Genomic DNA, 20,000 nt, shown 5'->3' on the forward strand with positions numbered 1-20,000 from the left:
AAACAAAAGTGAGTACGTCAAAGCATCAATTTTTTTTAACGTTGAGGGGGTGGTGTTTTTTTGTTGCGTTAACTGTCCAACCAATAAGATTTGAGCCTTCGTTCATGTGCCTGGAGCCGCTGAAATCTCAAGTACATAAAAACCACGGCTGCGTCCGAAATCATATTCTAGGCAGTACGTACTAATCAGTATGTGTGTGTATTATGACTACAATCTCGGCCATACTACATTCGCCATGTTAGCACTGTCATGTGTCCTTCAACATCATCATAAACACAAAAACTTGTTTAAAGTTAACAATTTATTCGAGAAATGTTAAACAAGTCCTATTTAATCTAAGTTTAATACTTAAAGAGCCCACTGTTTTCTGTGTTTCTGAGTTCGTCCAGTCCCGTTGCATCATGGGATTGTTTGACTCGCATAGTGTGCATCGGTTGCATACTGCAAAATCTTGCCGGAAGCAGTATGCCATCCGGGTATTTCTTGCCTACTGAGTATTTGGACATACTACCCCACTGGCGTGCTGCTTTTTGCCTACTGTATAGTAGGCAAGTACGCGGGTTCATACACAGCCCACGACTTGGTGGCACTCAAGTACAAAACTGTCTTGCCGACAAAGAAGACGACGGAGAAGATGCAAGCAAGAATGAAGCTGAATGTTCAGCTGCTGGTGTCTTTGGTGTCTGAATGCCAAGAGCTATATGATAAACACCACAGTGACTACAAAAATGTTGATAATTGGGAGTTGTTGTGGCAAGGAAATGCAATTCAACATGAAAACTTGAAACCTCTTTACTAGCATCCACCATTTTAGTGAGAGTGCATAAGTCACATACTGGAAATAAAATGCTCACATCTAATAAATCCATCCGCCTACACACAATGTATCCTTTGAAAGCATCAGATTCAAAATTGCCCACTAAATACCACATACATATATGTATAATCAGATGTAACTTTAATGAATGAGTAGCAACACTTAAACCCTCAATTCGGGCCATATTCTAGTTCAAAACTGATGAGAACTTCATGATTCATTTTAAGTGAACAGTTTAATTCTTTGAGTGTTGAATTCTATACTAAATAGCATTGTTTGTTTCTTTGTCTCTTCCCTGCAAATATGCAAATGATAATCCACTGATTGATATTCCATAGACATCACTTCATCAATTTGCAGGAACATTAACACTTTTGGGCACAACAATAGTTGCCTTATACCCACCCACCGCCTGGCCAAATTTTTTTTTTTTAAATCTGGGTCTTCCCATAAGTATGTGAATGCTGTCATTGCTGTGACCTTGATATAATTCAAATCCTTACTTATTTAAAAAATAGCATATTGTTTAAAATATACAGAACTTTAAGGATTTAGCTTTAAAAAAAAATTTTGTTGCAGTGGCCAAATCACCAAATACTTTACATTACCCAAAAGTGCAAACGTGCTTTAACTTTGATAGAACAAGTGTGTGAATGGCTTTTTGCAAAGACATAAATACTGGCTCTATTCTTCGCAGTGAAAAGCAAGTGTCAGAAACGGAAAGTTCTGCAGCACCTTGTGTAGCAGGGCATTTCTGCTTTCAATAAGCACCATCTACTGTCAGGGAGTGAATTTGAATTTTCATTCAGCGCATTGCCCACGTTTAAGGCATGGGTGTGAACGCAAAAAAATGCATTAAAAAAAAAAAAAAAAAAAAAAAAAAAAAAAAAAAAAAAAAAAAAAAACGGACCGTTTAACACGCTGCCAAAAACATCACAGGGTGAACCAGGCTTATGATTGGATCCTTATTGCAGTGATTATGATTCAGCTGGCAACAATTCTTTTAACCCTAACTGATTCAGTGTATAGCTTCTCATGTCTTAAACAACCATGTCGGAAGAGATATCTCATGGTAATGGAAAAGATATTACCGTGTTTCAGACAAGGCAAATTATCGGCCTGCATCAAGCAAAAAAAAAAAAAGTAAATAAATAAGGAGATTGCTGAAATCCTTGGAATTGTGTTAAGAACTGTCCAATGCATTATTAAAACCTGGAAGGAGAGTGGTGAACTGGCAACTCTGAGGAAGAAATGTGGTCATAAAAATGAATGTTCAAAATCTTGAATGATCATGATGGGAGATCTTGAAAATGCTTGGTGAAGTCCAATCATAAAAAAAGACTCATGGCGGTGTTTAATCGTGAAAGTAAGAGAATTTCCACATGCACAATGCGACATGGGACTAAACAGCCGTGTGGCCTAATCAGTTGAGGCTAATCATATAAAAACAACTTCAATTTGTTAGGGAGCATTAAGATTGGACTGTGGAGCAATGGCAAAGGTCATATGGTCTGATGGGTACAGATTTACCCTATTTCAAAGTGATGGGTGCATCAAAGTAAGAAGGGAAGCACATAAAGCGATGTACCCATAATGCATACTGCCTACTGTACAAACCTCTGGAGGAAGTGTTATGATCTGGGGTTGCTTCAACTGGTCAGGTCTAGGCTCAGCAATATTATGTGGCAATAAAATGAAGTCAGCTGAAGTCACCTGAATGTACTGAATGACCAGGTTATCCAATCAGTGGATTTTTCCCCCCATCCCTGATGGCACAGGTATATTCCATAATGACAATGCCAAGATTCATTGGGATCAAATTGTAAAAGAGTGGTTCAGGGAGCATGAGGAATCATTTTCACACATGAATTGGCCACCCCAGAGTCCTGACCTTAACCCCACTGAAAGTCTTTGGTTCGACTTGCCCATCTTCAATATAATATCTCGAACAAAAATGAATGCAACTCTGGATGGGAAGCAATGTTCTCGAAACAATGCCATGATGAATGCATGCTGTACTCAAAGCCAAAGGTGGTGCAACGAAATTTTAGACTGTTCGACTTTCTTTTTTTTTTTGGCCAGGGAGTGTATCTATCTATATATTAGTGATTGAGTCCTTACATTAGCACAAAACATCGCAGGATCTGAAGGCAGTCTTTTCTTAAAAAGGCAATAGATAAACGGTAGGGGAGGTTTGCCAATGTTTTCATTTGTCAGCTAAAGGCTCTAAAAAATACAAGTTATTTTATAAAAAATTGAAGATGGGAGACAGACAGATATGCTGTGTTTAACTGGAGGACAGAATGCCTATACATAAGCGCACACACAAAATGCATGTATAAGACATGGTAAATGGCGCACTTATATAGCGCTTTTATCCAAAGCGCTTTACACTGTGTCTCATTCACCCATTCACACACACTTACACACCAGTGGTGGCAGAGCTGCCATGCAAGGCGCTAACTTGCCATCGGGAGCAACTTGGGGTTCAATGTATTGCCCAAGGACACTTCGGCATGTGGAGTCATGCGGTCTGGGAATCGAACCGCCAACCCTACGATTGGACAACCCGCACTACCAACTGAGCCACAGCTGCCCCAAGACAAGTTAATTACTTGCTTATTAAAGTTGAAAATCAAACTGAATAAATGTGTGACTAATATTTTAATACACAAATGAGTCAATTTTAAAAGTGACACCAACTGAGAACCTAAATAGCATTACATCATAATGATTGTATATACCAGAAGATACAATCTATACTTCAGTTAATTCTAGTACAGCCTTAAGTGACCTGTTACTCTGTCCACAAGATCTGCAGGCCCGGGTCCAACACCAAGAACAGTTCTTGAACCAGGAGCGATTTGTGTTCTTCCAGCATCCTGAATAAGACTGACTGGCAGGCCAACCTCCTTAGCATGGCACAAAAGTTCCAGCAGAGAGTTCTCATCTGGCACCTTCACAACCACTTTGGGTTGCCCATAGTATTCCCACTGTTTCAAAAGCTCTGGGTTTCTACACTGCACCTGCTTGTAGGCGGACACTGCTGCGTGAGAACACTGCGCCGCCACTTTGCCTTTGCCCATTTTCAAGTCAGTGCGAACGATTAGAATCATCTTGAATTCACCACTCTCTCCCATAACTCTAGTTTGAGCGACATTTTCTTCCTCACCACAGGTTGCCATAATTCCCCGGACTGGGGAATTTCTGAGTCGCCCTCGTAGATGCCAGCCAATGCAGAGCCCACAGCCCACACCTGCTAGGATACCCAATGCCATCGGACCACACTGTAAATCCAACCTGAAATGTAGCAGCATACAAAGAAATCACGCAGAGGTACGCTACAGAAATTTTACAAACCATGTGCATACATCCTTTGCATATCGTTAGTTAGCTAAGCCAGCTAACTGGTTTTATATTGAATGGATGCTGACAGGTCTATCAATCTAAACGATAAATCCGTTATTGTTTCGTATGGTTGGCTATCCTCTGTTTCAATGATAGAGATTAATTTGATTGGCGACTGAAATGAATGATGATCCTTCTCACCATGTCATGATTTTTTTTCGAACACGCCGTCGCTTTGGAAGAACTTCTTCGGGATGCCGCCTACTGAACTGGAGTATGGCAAAGGGTGTGTCTCAATCAGCTCCCTAGCTCCCTAGCTCTCTATGTCGTGAATAAGCAGATCGTGAAAATGAGTTTGGGCACTGGTAAGGACCCTAGCTCACTACACATTGGGACACGAAAATTCAATTTCTGGCGACATGACTACATACCCGCGTTGTAAAACGTTACCAACATTTTAAAAACTTACAAATATTTAAGTTTTAGGTGTCATAAATTTGTTAGCTTAATCACACGCATTTCTCAAGCAGGATCGTAGTTAGTAGATTTTAAAAAATCATAAAACACTTAAACGTCATTAGACTCAAACAAACAGTATATAAAACGTCAAATAAAGTTAAAAATCGCTAACTTAAGTAATCATTTCAGAGCTACAACAACGATAACAAGCTACTTACATTTGCAAAGGGAAGGTGGCTGAGAGTCAGACCACCATTTTTCCGAGTTCTGCTGCTGCTTCTTCTTCTTTTTTGTTTTAACGGTGGTTAGCAAACCAATTTAAGGTGTATTACCGCCACCTACTGGACTGGAGTGTGGGCAGCAGATTGGTGGTGGAAAAAAATAATACCGGTGTCGTCTGGTGTCAGCTATGTCCCAGTATTCCTGCCATATTTTATGTGTGTGTCCCTTTATAATGGTTTTTATCACATTAAGAACTTCTAACACTTCTCAAAACATGCTAACCTAGTTAACTATTACCAGTAATTCATCTTATGATAAGGTGAAATAAAACTAAAATTGGACAACCAGATGTTGGTTTGTTTGTCTTTAATTATCCTTAATTCATTATCTCCATCACTTACAACTTCACTTACAACTCCATCACATATAACTGTCTTGTTTCTTCTTTTCCTCCTCTTGTTTTTCATTCTGAAACGAATGAAATTCTGTATGAGGACATGACCATAACCTTCTTCTGGCAAGTCAGTGTTCATCCTCAGGCCAGATATGACTGCACCGTTTCTTTTAGCTTTACAGGCTCTAATGTCTCAGAGCTGGAGAGCAATAATGCAGCGTACTGTGAACAGTGCTTCTGTTATATCTCTGACCAACTAGCCTCACAGTGCAAGTTCTTGACCGTTCCTGGGTTTTGTCACTGTAACGCTCACAAACAGCGTTTACAGGAAATCCATCCATGACAAAAGGATAATGGGATACCTGCATGAGCTCAATTTCACCTTTAACCCTGCGGATGTGGATTCAGACCTCCGGCACGCTGAAACCTCCCTGCAGGAGTTCGCACATAGCTTGGTGCTGACGTATGACGTTTTCTTGATGGCGATGGGGAACCTGACCCCACAAATGGTCTGTGGTTGCCCGTGAAACTTGTTCTGTTTGACCACACTACTATGATGGAGCGTGTGTACGCTTTTCTTGATGAGGCCACAAAAACAAATTATGTTCCCATTAAGATAAATTCTCACTATTTGTGTGTGACATCAGTATGGTCAGTCAGAAACAATCAGGTACAGTAATTAAGTCTGCTCCATTTGTAAATTTGATAGTTTTTGAAATTATCCAATTAAAGGTTTGTTGAAAAGCGTTTACAAATAAAGAGGCTGTGGCTTATACAACAGGCTTCAATTAGCAAATCAGATTTATTTATTTACTTATTTAATAACATGTTGCTGTAGCTGCACCAGTATATCGTTTACATGCCAAAGGCTGAAATTAGGATTTAAATATGATATAAACATAAACATGGAGAGTGTATTGCAGATGTAACAAATGTAAATTTTACTTTTTCATGTTCAATAGAGAAAAGTTTGGTGTATGATTCTATTTGAAGTAAAAATGTCATTTATAACACACACACACAATAAATGGGGGCAGCTGTGGCTCAGGGGGTAGAGCAGGTCGTCCACCAATCCCAGGGTTGGCTGTTCGATTCCCGGCCCACATGTCTCCACATGCCAAAGTGTCCATGGGCAAGACACTGAAATCCAAGTTGCTCCCAATGGCAGGCTAGTACCTTGGTGTGTGTATGTGTGTGAATGGGGGAATGAGAAACAGTGTAAAGTGCTTTGTAGAACCGTTAAGGTTAAAAGGCATTATATTAGTTCAGACAATTTATGTCAGTCTTACTTTTATTAAAAATGTCTTCATTATTTTTGGGAGATTCTTTCTTCTGAAATGGTCAGAAAATAAACCTAATTTTGAATTATTTCTGATAGAGTTGCAAAAAAATACTATTTTTTTTACATAAAGATTAATTAAATCTTTAATTTATATAAGTAACACAGTAAAGCTTTATATGTATGTTTGTATAATGTACTCAGTAAAAAAAATAATGTTCTCTCACATTCAGCTGGTTTTGTTTCCAGCAAATTTCTTAAGATGTGTAAATATTTGTGTTAGCATATAAATATTCAACAGCTGAGACATAGACTGAACAATTTCAGAGAAATTTAATGAACAGAAATGGAATAATGAGTCCCCGAACAAAGTGGGGGTCAATATTAAAAGTAACAGTCAGTATCTGGTGTGGCCACCAGCTGTTTTAAGTACTACAGTGCATCTCATCCTCATGGACTGCACCAGATTTGTCAGTTCTTGCTGTGAGATGAACTCTTCCACCAAGGCATTTGAATGCTCTAAATCACGGCTGGGGGGACACATGGTTACATGTAATTTTCCACTGCAAGGATGATCAGATGTCCTCCCTGTTTCCCTGTAGCATTGTCTTACATCTTACATTATGGATATTACAGTTTCACATCCACATCTGCTGTTCTCATACCTCCCTGCAGCAGGCCTATGGCATGTTCATGCAGGTGAGCAGGCACGCTAGGCATCTTTCTCCTGGTGTTTTTCAGAGTCAGTAGAAAGGTCTCTTTAGTGTCCTCAGTTATTGTAATTGTGACCTTAATTGCCGAGTTAGCATTTTAGCCCTTCCGGTTCCATTGTCCCAAACTCAATGGGTTTTTTGAATGGGATTTTGGTTAAAGCCTGAAATAAGGTCTGTGTTGAACACAAGCTCAGAATATGTTCACGTTTTATTATGACATAAAATACACCAGTAATATTCCACTTATGATTTTTTAAAGCTTTTACGTGTATTGAAAAAGACGGTTGCTAACATGTGGCTAAATGAGACTACAGACGTTGTCGGGGACATTAAACATCATCACACTGAACAGGAAAAAACTTTGCAGATAAACTGGTTCAGGTATGCTGTGTCATCCAGTAAATCTGTATTATGGAAAATGGTTTAAGTCAAGTTTGGAAAAGTTGTCGGAAACTTGGTGATGGTGATGTTGAAGTTGAGTGACCGTGGTGTAATTTGTTTATAGCATTCGGTTAGCTGTTTATTTCTGGCGATTGTATTTAGGCTTCAAGCTTCATAAAAGTTGTGTTCATTTGTGAAAATGATCTTGATGGACAAAATATGCTAGCATTCTAAACTTTTGTCGATCACAGAGCTTATTATTTTTTTTTTTTACAATAATCCAAAAGCCTATGAGAAAATCCTATTGGGTTTTTGTCTAGGGAACCAGTGTAATTCTAACCTCCGGCTTCTGGTACAAAATGACGTCATCCCTGTGCCACTCGCTATAGGTTAAGGTCCAAACATGGTAGTACAGGAAAATCCGAAAGTTGACATAGAGCTTCTAATAATTGAAGGTAGAGGTAAAAGCACAGATATAGTCAGTGAATATTATAGATACAGGGACAATATTTAAAAAAAATAATAATAACATTAACATTTTTACAGATGGGTCAAAGGATTTACAAACAGAGGCAATGGGATCTGTGGTATATGTCCCTAGATATCATGTGGGAGTAAACAAAAGAACATCTGAGAGCATAAGTGTATATACAGTAGAGTTATATGCTATATTATTAGCATTAGAATGGATCGAACAAACCAGATGTGACAATGTTTTAATATGTAGTGATTCAGTATCTGCCCCTATGAGTATAAAGTCTGGTGTAACTAGGAAGCAGCAGGAGTTACTTTATGAGATTTTATTTACAAACTCAAGATTAAGTAGGCAAGAGAGAAGCTTCACATTTTGTGGGTACCGGCACATGTAGGCATCCAAGGAAACGAGAAAGCGGACAGACTGGCAAAAGAAGAAACAACAAAAAAAAGAGAGAACATGTTGAGGTCAAAATAGAATGATCAAAAGCAGAAGGGAAGAGTTTAGTGTGGAAGAAGATAATGGAAAAATGGCAGCAACAGTGGGACAATGAAATCAAAGGGAGACACCTGTACATGATACAAAATAAAATAGGTATGGAAAGTAAGAAGGAAAATAAAAGGAAGAAACAAGCCATAATAAGTAGACTGAGGATTGGACATTGCCAGTTAAACAAAACTCTTCATGTTAAAGGAAAACACCCAACAGGACTATGTGATAAGTGCCGGGAGAAGGAAACAATTAAGCATATCTTTATATCATGTAAGAAATGTATACAAGAAAGGCAAGAGTTGAAGAATCAGCTAGGGGAAATGGGGATAGAAGAGTATAATGTAAAAAGTATAGTAGAAAATGGAAATAATACCAAGGACGGAGATATCTGTTTAATTTCCTAAGGAGGATGGGACTGGAAGGACGTCTTTAATTAAGAAATGGTAAGTTACAGTGAGACAGCAGGTGGCAGTAATGCAACATTATGGATGTCAATTGCCGTAAAACATCGAAGAAGAAGAAGAAGCAACATGGCCGTCTTTTGTTAGCAAGCTAGTATGATGATTTACTTCTCTAAACAGCTATCTGTATAGTCAGTGTTATAGGTTTAACAAGCGAATATGCTTGCATGTTGATTTATCTAAAGCAAATACTTGTATATACACAGTAGAACTCATTTAAAGGTAAGAAGTGTTATATTTAAATTCTGACGGTGTATGCTGCCATGTTAATTTGACGTCAGTCCGTAAACTGTGAAGAAACGTTGAGAAGACTAGTCAGAGTTCACGAATAGGTATCTGGAGTTGAGGGGCTTTTTTCTTTAGCCTTTCTGGTCGGAGGTTGGGAATTACACGTTACCATCTCTGGTCGAATGCAGATCAGTCTGAAGAGAATTCTGAGTCTGAAGAGTCACCGACGTCTTTGTGGATCTGCGCTTAGATCACCTTAGAATTCGTCAGTTAATGTTAAAACTACAGGCAAGGTCAAGTTGCATTTTATCATGTACACAAATCAGTGAAACACTCAACAAAGCAAGGTGTTGTTTAGTTATTTAGTAGCTAGTAGTCACACTACTAGATAGCTGCATAGCTAAGCACACTGCTCGTCTTTCTAGATAGATAGCTGCCGGTAGCGCGTTATCTGGAGATTGTGCTCACATTCTTTTAGGTAATTCTGCCTTTACTTTAGAAAGTTACATATCCGAACCGTGTACCTATTGTAAACTAGATCGTATTATGAGTAGCTAAGTATGACTAAAAGCTTCTTACTTGCTAGCTAGGGTTGTCAAGACCGTATGTAAACACACATCGTATATTTTTAATCAAACAGCAGTCATATAGCCAGGTAATGCATTCTATTGTTTCATTATTTATTTATTTTTTTTAATATTAAATGTGTTTCTTTGTTTGGTAATAACGAAAAGTATGCAGCAATAAAATCTACAATATAAACAGCACTATAAACATTAAAACTGTAATGCATAGTGCAAAATCTGATTTTGTCTAGACACAACAGAATGACAGACGGTTCAGGACTGCACTTTGTGAGCCCTTATGCTTTTGAGGCCATTCAGAAGGTGGATGTGATTCGACTGGCAGCTCTAAGTGATCCAGAGCTGAGGCTTTTGCTGCCGTGCCTGGTGAGAATGGCGCTCTGTGCTCCTGCTGATCAAAGCAATGCTTGGGCTCAGGATAAGAAGCAGATCCTGCGCCTGCTCTCTGGTGTGGAGGCAGTGAACTCTATAGTGGCACTGCTTTCGGTGGACTTCCATGCTCTGGAGCAGGATGCCAGGAAAGAGCAGCAGCTTAGGTACAGTGAAGAGAGCTCATACTTGTTACCCTGTCATAGTGTGAAGTACACATTTGTTTACAGATGTATAGTGAAAATTTGGATGTCATTTTATTCATTTAGAAATATAATTGCAAGACTGGATGAGTCATAAAGAAGGTGAATTTTGGAACCCTGCTGTCATAGCCCAAATGACATGTTTTTCACTGTTTCAATACAGGCATAAGGCAGGTGGGTCAAACAGTGAGAGTATCCTAGTCTCTCAGTTACAGCATGGTCTAGCCCTGGAGTTTGAACACAGTGACCCTCTTAGGAGACTTAGACTGGTTCTCAGTGAGCTGCTGGCCATCATGAACAAGGTGCCTACATGTCTTTGCATTTGTTTTTGTTTTTTCATCCATTCATTCACGTCTTTAATGTTATGTACAATCCAAAGCTTTTTATATTTGTTGTACAGGTAGCTGACCCCAATAGGGAGTTTTTTCTCAAGTCATCTGAACTATTTGAAAGTCCAGTGTACTTGGAGGAGGTTGCGGACGTTCTTTGCATCCTTCAAGCAGGTGATTGCAGCTGCTAAGTCTGAAAATAAAGATCTAATTATTTAAGTGATTACAAAAATGGTTGCTCCAAAATGACTGTTTAAAAGCATTCAGTGATAGCAAAAAGTAGACATGGACCAAATGTATTTGACCACCAAATATATTCATCCAAATATAATAATAATAATTATTATTATTATTATAATGGGCACATATGATGTTTGGCTAAATAGGTAATGATTTTAAACAGCACACCACTAAAGATCCCAATTAGCAGGCCATGCAAAGTACAACAGAACAATTTTCTGGATGTATATCCATGAATAATGTTCATGTGTTTGCACTGGTGGAAATTTGCGACAGAAATGTGCCCTTTTTTTTTTTTTTTTTTTAAATAATCTTCCTACCCCCTTCCCCCCAAAGTGGGCACAGTAAAGAGACAGCACATAGTTTGGATTAAGGCCAGTAACTGCATTAACACTGATTTTATATTACACAAGATTGTCAGATTGAACATCACAGCTTTATTGTGAGTGTGTGGGAGCATTTTTAGATTATTAAAAAATAATAATGGTCTTGTCCAAGATAAGTGATTTTTCTTTTTACAAAACATATTAGAAAAAAGTTGCTGCTGTGTTTCTCTTGCAGCTCAATTAAAACACACAAACAAACTAAAACAAGGTAACATTGCATTAATTAAATTAAGCTAGGTAATCATGCTGGTTTTCCCTGGCTGGTTTTGTTTTCAATTGAGGTTTATTTATTTATTTTTTTTAATTATTTTTTTTTTGTAAACTGTTTATTGATTTTCAAAATTTTCAGACAGAACAACCAAACAAAAACAAATGTGTTATATGAATTGGTTTGGCTCACCACTCCAATGGCTCAGGAAAAAGAGAGATCATGTGATTATTCAAATATTTCCTCATTATACCTCATTAAACAAACCCTCTAGAAAGAATAGAGGATATACTTAATGCCATATATGTCAAAAATGGATTCCACCTTCTGTGAAATGTCAACTTTACCATGAGAAGCACAAGTTAAGTAATCGTGAAATTCAAATTCGAGTATAACCCTTTAGAACTAAAGTGTTATTGAGGGGACCTCATCTGATAGCCAGTTCAAAAGAATACATTTTCTTGCACAGAATTTAAGGAACTTATAAAGTGTCTTTTTATGTTTATCTGCAGTAAAGTCATTATGTATTTCGAGCAGCATGTGCATTGGGTTACTGCAAGCCAATTTCAAAGATTTAAATATTCTGAGGAAAAAGTACATTTTCCAAATAAAATTTGCTTAATGAGCTTTCTATATCAAACCACATGGATCTGGATCCTTTTTGCACCCAGTCAGAAATAAAATGCAGATGAACACTGTGCTCGTATCTCCAAATATATGGAAGATCAAGACCACCCATCGACGATGGAAGAGTTAAAGTTGAAAGCTTAATACGTGTTTTTTTTTCTTAGCCCAAATTAAAAGAACTGAACCAACGTTCAATTTACTGAAGATTTTATGTGTGAAATTTATCAGAATAATTTGAAGGGGGTAAAGTAATCTCGGAAGAATATTCATCTTTAGAAGAGAGATCCGACCTAGCCAGGAAATGGGAAGAACATTCCACCTTTCTAAATCCATTCGAATGCACTCAAAAAGCAGGATAAAATTCGTTTTATACATCTGCTCAAAGGAAGGGGTAACATTTATACCCAAGTATACCAAGCCTTCAGGAAACCATCTGAAAGGAAAAAGAGGGTAGTGTTGAAGGTATTTGTTTTAAACCACCCAAGGGCATTGCCCCTGATTTATTGAAATTAATTCTATATCCTGAAAAAATACGAAGTCTATAAGTCGTGTCTATAAGAGCTGGGATAGAAGTTTCAGGATTGTGTTGTGTTGGCTGTTTGTGACCGTTAACCCACAAATGTTGGTATTTGTTTTTATAGCTTCTGATAACGGTTCAATTGCTAGAGCAAATAAGAGGCGAAAGAGGGCAGTCTTTTCTCGTGCCTCTCCCAACGCTAGAGGAGAGAAAACCATTAGTAATTTTTTTTTTTATATGTAAATTTGTAGTGTATGAACAAATAGGTCCATTCAATGTGGTCAATTGCCTTTTCTGCATGTAATGAAATCACAAGATCATCTAATGATTGCTGATGAGAACTGTATCATGTTCAGCAACCTACGCATATTATTGACAGAGTTGCGCCCCAAGATAAAACCTGTCCGGTCATCCTTAATAAGAGAGGGCAAAAGGCCTTCTAACAGTATTGCTAAAATTTTGGACAGGATCGAGTCCACATTCCACAACAAAATTTGCCGGTAGGATGAACAGTCCTCAGTCTGCTTACCTTTTTATTTATTTATTTATTATTAAAGATATGTTTGCCTCTCTCAGGGATTGGGTTAAACAGCCTTTCCTAAATTAGTCATTAAATGTATTTAACAATGAGTAAAGTAAGAGATTCTGAAATTCTTTATAAAATTCACTACTAAGTCCATCTGAGCTAGGTGTGTTATCAGATTGCAAACTCTTAATGGCATCCAGTACCTCCTTTTTTTTTTTAAATCTCCTTGTAACTCAGATTTATATAAATTCTTGTACCATTCCTTAAATATATTATTAATAGATAAATTGTCGATTTACCACTGCTATCTACAATAGACAGAACGGATTCAGTATCTCATTTCTTATTTGTTAAGTATGCTAAATATTTCCCAACCTTATCCCCATGCTCGAACAATTATTTGCTTAACATATCAGATTTTCCCTCCTGTATGTTTTGTTAAGAGAATCCAAGGCAGTGAGGAGAGCTCCTTCATCTTAGTGAAGAACGTTTTTAACGTACAATCTGTCCACAATCTTGAGTTTAGATTCCAAGATCTCTTCCTGATCAGCTTGTCTATGCATTTTACTTGATATATATGCTATAATAAGACCTTCAATGAGTCTAGAAACGCCTCAACAGTAGTCGGGTCCTGAAACAGCCGTGGCAAAGACCTTGAGAATTGCACGGTAGATTTGCCTGTATTCAGCACCGATTGGTTTCAGGTGTTTCTTTACTCTGTCAAACATTTTTCGGTTACAAAGAACAGAGGCCGAGGAATCTTGCGGGGGGGAAAAATCACTGTATTATCTCCAAATTTCAGAGGAGAATCCTTGATCCACAACTCCTGCACAGCATTTAACACCTGTTGCTTGTCTTGGAAGCTATATTGTAGTCACTGTGCAGAAGGGGACTTGGGGGCAAGTGATCGATTTGTGTTCATAACAAGAAAAGAATAATGTGGGTATGCAAAAATTGATATGCAGGTTGCAACATAAAGAAACTCGGTGAAACGGCACTCCAGGTTGACTACACACAAACATCCTTCAAGCTGCCATTTTGAAAACACTGAGTTTGTTTTTGATTTTCATTTGATTTTGCATACTGTCACACAAACTTTTTTTTTTTCTGTAAGTGGTGCTTCCCACTATCCCTTGAGATTAAAGTAATTACTGTTTTACTGACCGGTTACAATATTGTAATTCGACCATTAATTTTTAACCCAAGTATAAACTATATGGAGGAATTTTTATACCGGTTAACCTTGATCACTCCTCAAAGTATAAAATTTTGCACTGTGATATCCCTACTCAATTTATTGTGCTTTCATTGAAAAATATTCTGGCTGAAAGTAAACTGTGTCCTTTGCAGAGCTGCCCTCTTTATTGCCAGTCGTAGATGTTGCTGAGGCCTTACTGCATGTGCGAAATGGGGAGTGGTTTCTTTGCCTCCTTGTTGCCAATGTCCCTGACAGCTTCAACGAAGGTATTTAATGAACACAACTACTATACATTGAATGCATTGTGTTGCTTGTATTTATAACAAATTTTTTGAGTCATGTGTGGACATCATAACAGGTTGTAGCTGTAATTGTCTGTTATTTCATTTGCGGTATTCTCATGAAGTATAAAATGTGACATCACTGTTTCAGGTGTTCCCAAATTATGATTACATGATCCATATAAATTATGTAAAATGATATGATATATAATCTAGTGTAGTATAACTATATGTAATCTATGCCTCGGTGCAGATGCACCTTTCAATCTTATGGTGTGTTTGCTGGTGCCAGGTGTTTGAGGGTTTCAGAAACTGCTAATCTTCCGTGATTTTCATCTCTCTAGAGTTTACACAGACAACTTTAAAAAAACAAAAGAGCAAACAAAAGAAGATGCTAAGTTGGAAATGCTCATTGAAATGTGTATGTTTCCTGTGTGTGTACACACAATCTAAGACATAATTTATAATATTTACAAATATATTTTCATGAACAATGCACAGTGGATGCCAATATTATAATGCTAAAGCCAAATCTGTTTGACATTTCATTTTCAGTGTCTAAACTGGTATTAGTCTGCCATGTTGAAAAAACATGCTTATCCTCATGTTCCTTAAAAAGTTTTAAAATGTCATATTCCTTAATGTAAAAATAAGGCCTTAATTTGCATTAAAATGTCTTAAATTCACGTTTTTAAAATGCAATGGAACCGACACCATAAAGAAGATTTAGATTTTTTATTTTCATTCATTGAGTTATGTAATCGGAAAGCCGACTGTGTTGCACTTAGTGTGTGCGCGGCTCATCGGTGTTTTAGAGCGGCTCTGTTCACGGTAAATGCCGCTCCACACGAACTTCATCTCTGTTTGTGCTGTGATTTTTGATTCACTTATAACGTGCATTTAGACACACCACGCACCAGATTCACTTTGGTTTATTTTAGTGGCCCTGCTTGTATGTTTGGTTTTGTTAACTGTCCCTCAGTGGTGGAATGAACCTCCAAACTCAATCCGGACAGCAGAATCTGTCACTATCTTCAAAAAATAGCTAAAGACCCACCTCTTCCGTGAGTACATAACTAACCCCTAAAATGCCAACCCCATGTTATATCTTTAAAAAAAAAAATAAATAAAAAGCCTCACTCTGTCTCTTGCACTTCTACTCTGCACACTTTTCTAGAACTCAATTATAATCTTGTATAGTAGCACTACTTGTATTGTTCTCTGCTTGATATATCGCGTTGCTTGTATTTCTTCATTTGTAAGTTGCTTTGGATGAAAGTGTCTGCTAACTGAAAACATGTAATGTAAATGTTGTGTAATCTCAATAATTTTTGTGGGCGCACAGAGGTTTACAGCATTTCACCTGATTGATAATGAAGTGAAATAAGAAAAAAACAAAACAAAAACCTGTTGCCAACTAAAGAAGGTCTTCCTGTGGTTATCTGCTAAAACAAAAGTCACAAGGTCTAACGCATAAAAATTGTCAGAAATGTTATTAATGTTATATTAGTATTTGTACCCCCAAATAAAAATAAGTATTATTCAGTGTGTATGTGTGTGTGTGTGTGTGTGTGTGTGTGTGTGTGTATATATATATATATATATATATATAATGTGTGTGTATGTGTGTATATATATATATATATATATATGTGTGTGTGTGTGTGTGTGTGTGTGTGTATTTTAAACAGTACTTGTTACTACAGTTTTTTTGTCATAAATTACAAAAAAAAACTAGTAAACACTACTGCGAGGGGGTTTCTAATTTTGTGTTTTGTAGGAAATCTCGAAATTCGTTTAACCTCATAAAAGGTGTTGTGCCCTATTCAGCCTCTCCTCAAACACCTATATTGACAGAAAGCTGTGAAAGCAATTCATGTATTTGAGTCAAATTTAAAAAAGGAAATCTCCCTTTTATCATGTGTTCTAACTATAGTACTGCCATAGTATTTCTTTTTCTTGGAGAAAGGAAAATCTAGTCACAGTTCTTGAAATTTCACATCTCCCATACTTCTATTCTAAATAGTCTTTAACATATTCTGCAGGCAATGGTTCTGAATGATTGAGTTGAATGATTTGGTTGATGTGCATACACAATGTATTACATATATCTTTGCTTTTCTGTAAGGCCACATTTTTAAAAAATGATCCTTTAAGTACACTTACTTGGTTATTTAATTTATTCCGTTGCATATTTTATATTTGACCTATCAAGGAAAATGTTTGCATGGAAATATGAGAAATTAGAAAATAATGACTAAAAGAGCTGGAAGTGATAACCTAGGAAAGTGATAAGTAAATAGAAAGGAACAGAAATATAAATGGAAAAATAATAGAACCTTTTGGTGTTTGTGAGTAAAAATAGATTCACAGCTAACCTGGTTGCAAAAGTACCTGAGCAGCCTAGCAACCTGATGCTACTTGATTATAATCTGAGTAATTTTATCTTGGAATCAGACTGACATTAGCTAAAATGTTAACTGCTTATGGTTATGAATAACCACTAAAGGAAGGGCTCTTCGGGTAAACTAACACTTTCAGATGGCATAACTGTGGAAGATCCTTATGACCTGATGCCCAGTCGGTGGCATACATATGTGTGTACATATGTATCCCATACTAAATAGTTTCAGAAAGTTAAGGTGAACAACAAAATCTAAGAAAAGAAAGGCAACCTGAGTAAACACACAGTATTAAAATTGTTTGTTTATTGACGCAAAACGTTATCTGATACGACCTGGGCCTGTGTGTAAATGTATTTGCCCCCGTAGTTACTAATTCCCCAAATCTGTGAAACTGCATTCATAGTGTGGTTCAGATGGAAATGCATCAGTCTGGGAAGGGTTACAAAGTTATTTCAAAGGCTCTGGGACTCCAATGGACCACAGTGAGAACCATTATATCCAAATGGAAATTCTCGGCACAGCAGCGAACATTCTCAGAAGTGGCTGACCTTCCAAAATTCCTCCAAGTACACAGCAACTACTCATCCAGGAAGTCACAAAAGAGCCAAGGACAACATCAAAGGACCTGCAGGCCTCTCTCTGTTGACTCCACTATCAAACACACTGGGCAAAAATGGTATCCATAGAAGAGTGGTGAGGTGAAAACCACTGCTAACCCAGAAGTACATTTAAGGATTGTCTGAATTTTGCCAAAACACACCTTGAACATCCTGAAACCTTTTGGGAGATTGTTCTGTGGACTGATGAGTTGAAAGTGGAGCTGTTTGGAAGACAAGGGTCCTGTTACATCTGACGTAAACCATACAGAATTCCACTAAAAGAACATCATATCTATGGTCAAGCATGGTTGTGGCAGTGTGATTATGTGGTGATGCTGTACTGCTTTTGGGCCTGGGCAACTTGCAGTAATTGAGGGAAACATGAATTCTGCTCTCTACCAGAAAATCCTAAAGGAGAATGTCCGGTCTTCAGTCCGTAAGTTGAACCTTGAACGCATCTGGGTTATGCAGCAAGACAGTGCTCCAAAGCATGGGAGTAAATGCTAGTACTTGAAGCAAGTGAATGACTGATCTCCAGTTATTGGAAGTGTTTGGTTGCAGTTATTGCTGCTAAAGTTGCACAACCAGATTTTATTTTTAAGGAGGAAATTAGTTTTTCACATTGGTGATAGCTGTTTGATAACTTTTTATTTTTTTTGCTTCAATAAAATAAATGAATCATAACTGTATTGTGTGTTTACTCAGGTTGCCTTTGTTTATGTTGTATTTTGGTTGAAGATCTAAAACTATTTAGTATGAGATATACACACACAAAAAAAGAAGAAATCAGGAAATACTTTTTCACAGCACTGTATATACCGTCGTGTGGGGAAAAAATGACACCCCATGGAAATTGTTGTCTTTTATTTACATATTTGGACAAACAAATATTTGATCATCTTTGAATGATCATATATTAATAAAGTTGATATACTTGAACAAGCCCACAATGAAAATGAGCTTTTTCAATCATTAATTTAATCGAAATATCAACAGATGTGATGATATTCTGTGGAAAAAAGTAAGTACACCCTTGGCATTAGGCCAAGCTAGTATTGCCCCCTTTGGCATAAATAACTTCTTGTAGACATTTTGCTTAATTTTCAACTGGTCTCTGACATCGGCTGGCTGGAATTTTTGACCACTCTTACATGCAATATTCTTTCAGTTGCAAGATGTTTGAGGGGTTTCTTGCATGTACTGCCAGTTTCAAATCCCCCACTTTTCAGTGCGATTTAAACCCGGGCTTTGACTAAGCCATTCCATAACCGTCCATTTTAGCGTTGCAACAACTAATCGATAATAATTGATTATGAAAGTCATCAACGAATCTCATTATCAATTAGTTGGTCTGTGCACGGTACGTTTAATCATTGTTACTTCTTTTTTTCGAAAACACACATCGGAGAGTAAATACTAAAGTTGTGTCCAAAATGAGGTATTATACACTTACACTATGCGCTACCGTTCAGTGCAGTGTTTCTCATCCTAGTCCGCGGACCCCTAGTGGTCAGTCGTGTAATTGCAGGAGGTCCGTTGGAAAGTTTTTGTTAAAATAATATTGTATATTTTTTTTGTTAAATGTATTAAAATATATTCAAATGAGATGTTTTAAAATTAATCAGTTTGGTTATTCGCCTGCATTCACAAATATCACGAGCTGATGCTGATGATCGTTCATCGATGGATTTATTTCCAAATGAAATGTTAATTTGCAAAAACCTTTGAGTGGTAGATAAGTTCAAGTATTGCATTGATGGATAAAATAAACCAAAGATAATTCAGAGAGTCAAATTAAATGTCACACCAACAATAAAAGGTAATTGAACCTGGTATTTGTACCAAAGGTTTTTAAACCAATCCCTGGGGAATGACAGGTTCTACCAATCAACCAGGGATTGCTAGGACTGTAGAATTCAGTACTTTTTTGTGCATCCGTAAAAAGTAATGCATAAATACTAGCGCATATATATATATATATATATATATATATATATATATATATATATATATATATATATATATATATGTATATGTGTATATATGTGTATATATATATGTGTATATGTATATATTTATATATGTATATGTGTATATATATATATGTGTATATGTATATATATGTGTATATGTATATATATGTGTATATATATATATATATATATATATATATATATATATATATATATATATATATATATTTATATATATATATATATATATATATATATATGTATATATATATGTGTATATGTGTAT

The 20,000-nt window shown here is 36.9% G+C and overlaps 2 protein-coding genes across 8 annotated transcripts in view; one reads left to right on the forward strand and one right to left on the reverse strand.

Annotated features, from left to right (window-relative positions):
• Positions 1 to 3,462: 3,462 nt before the first annotated feature.
• ptrh2 (peptidyl-tRNA hydrolase 2) lies at positions 3,463 to 4,945 on the reverse strand. Of its 2 annotated transcripts, XM_017461907.2 has the most exons (3): positions 4,843 to 4,945; positions 4,367 to 4,486; positions 3,463 to 4,117 (listed from the first exon to the last, which is right to left on the reverse strand). In XM_017461907.2, the coding sequence occupies exons 2-3, from the start codon at positions 4,372 to 4,374 to the stop codon at positions 3,592 to 3,594; spliced, it is 534 nt and encodes a 177-aa protein (XP_017317396.1). In that variant the 5' UTR covers positions 4,375 to 4,486; positions 4,843 to 4,945; the 3' UTR covers positions 3,463 to 3,591.
• A 4,099-nt stretch (positions 4,946 to 9,044) lies between these two features.
• Positions 9,045 to 20,000, forward strand: part of ints2 (integrator complex subunit 2) — a 96,631-nt gene continuing 85,675 nt past the window's right edge. For 2 of the 6 annotated variants that reach the window (XM_017461910.3, XM_047153658.2), the window contains exons 1-5: positions 9,079 to 9,263; positions 10,087 to 10,389; positions 10,589 to 10,727; positions 10,826 to 10,928; positions 14,609 to 14,722. In XM_017461910.3, coding sequence (XP_017317399.1) covers positions 10,097 to 10,389; positions 10,589 to 10,727; positions 10,826 to 10,928; positions 14,609 to 14,722 — 649 coding nt within the window. In that variant the 5' untranslated portion in view covers positions 9,079 to 9,263; positions 10,087 to 10,096. The other 4 variants (XM_017461911.3, XM_017461912.3, XM_047153657.2 and 1 more) reach the window with 4 other exon arrangements.

Source organism: Ictalurus punctatus, chromosome 16 (assembly GCF_001660625.3).
Source record: "Ictalurus punctatus breed USDA103 chromosome 16, Coco_2.0, whole genome shotgun sequence".
In the NCBI taxonomy this organism is placed as follows: Eukaryota; Metazoa; Chordata; class Actinopteri; order Siluriformes; family Ictaluridae; genus Ictalurus; species Ictalurus punctatus.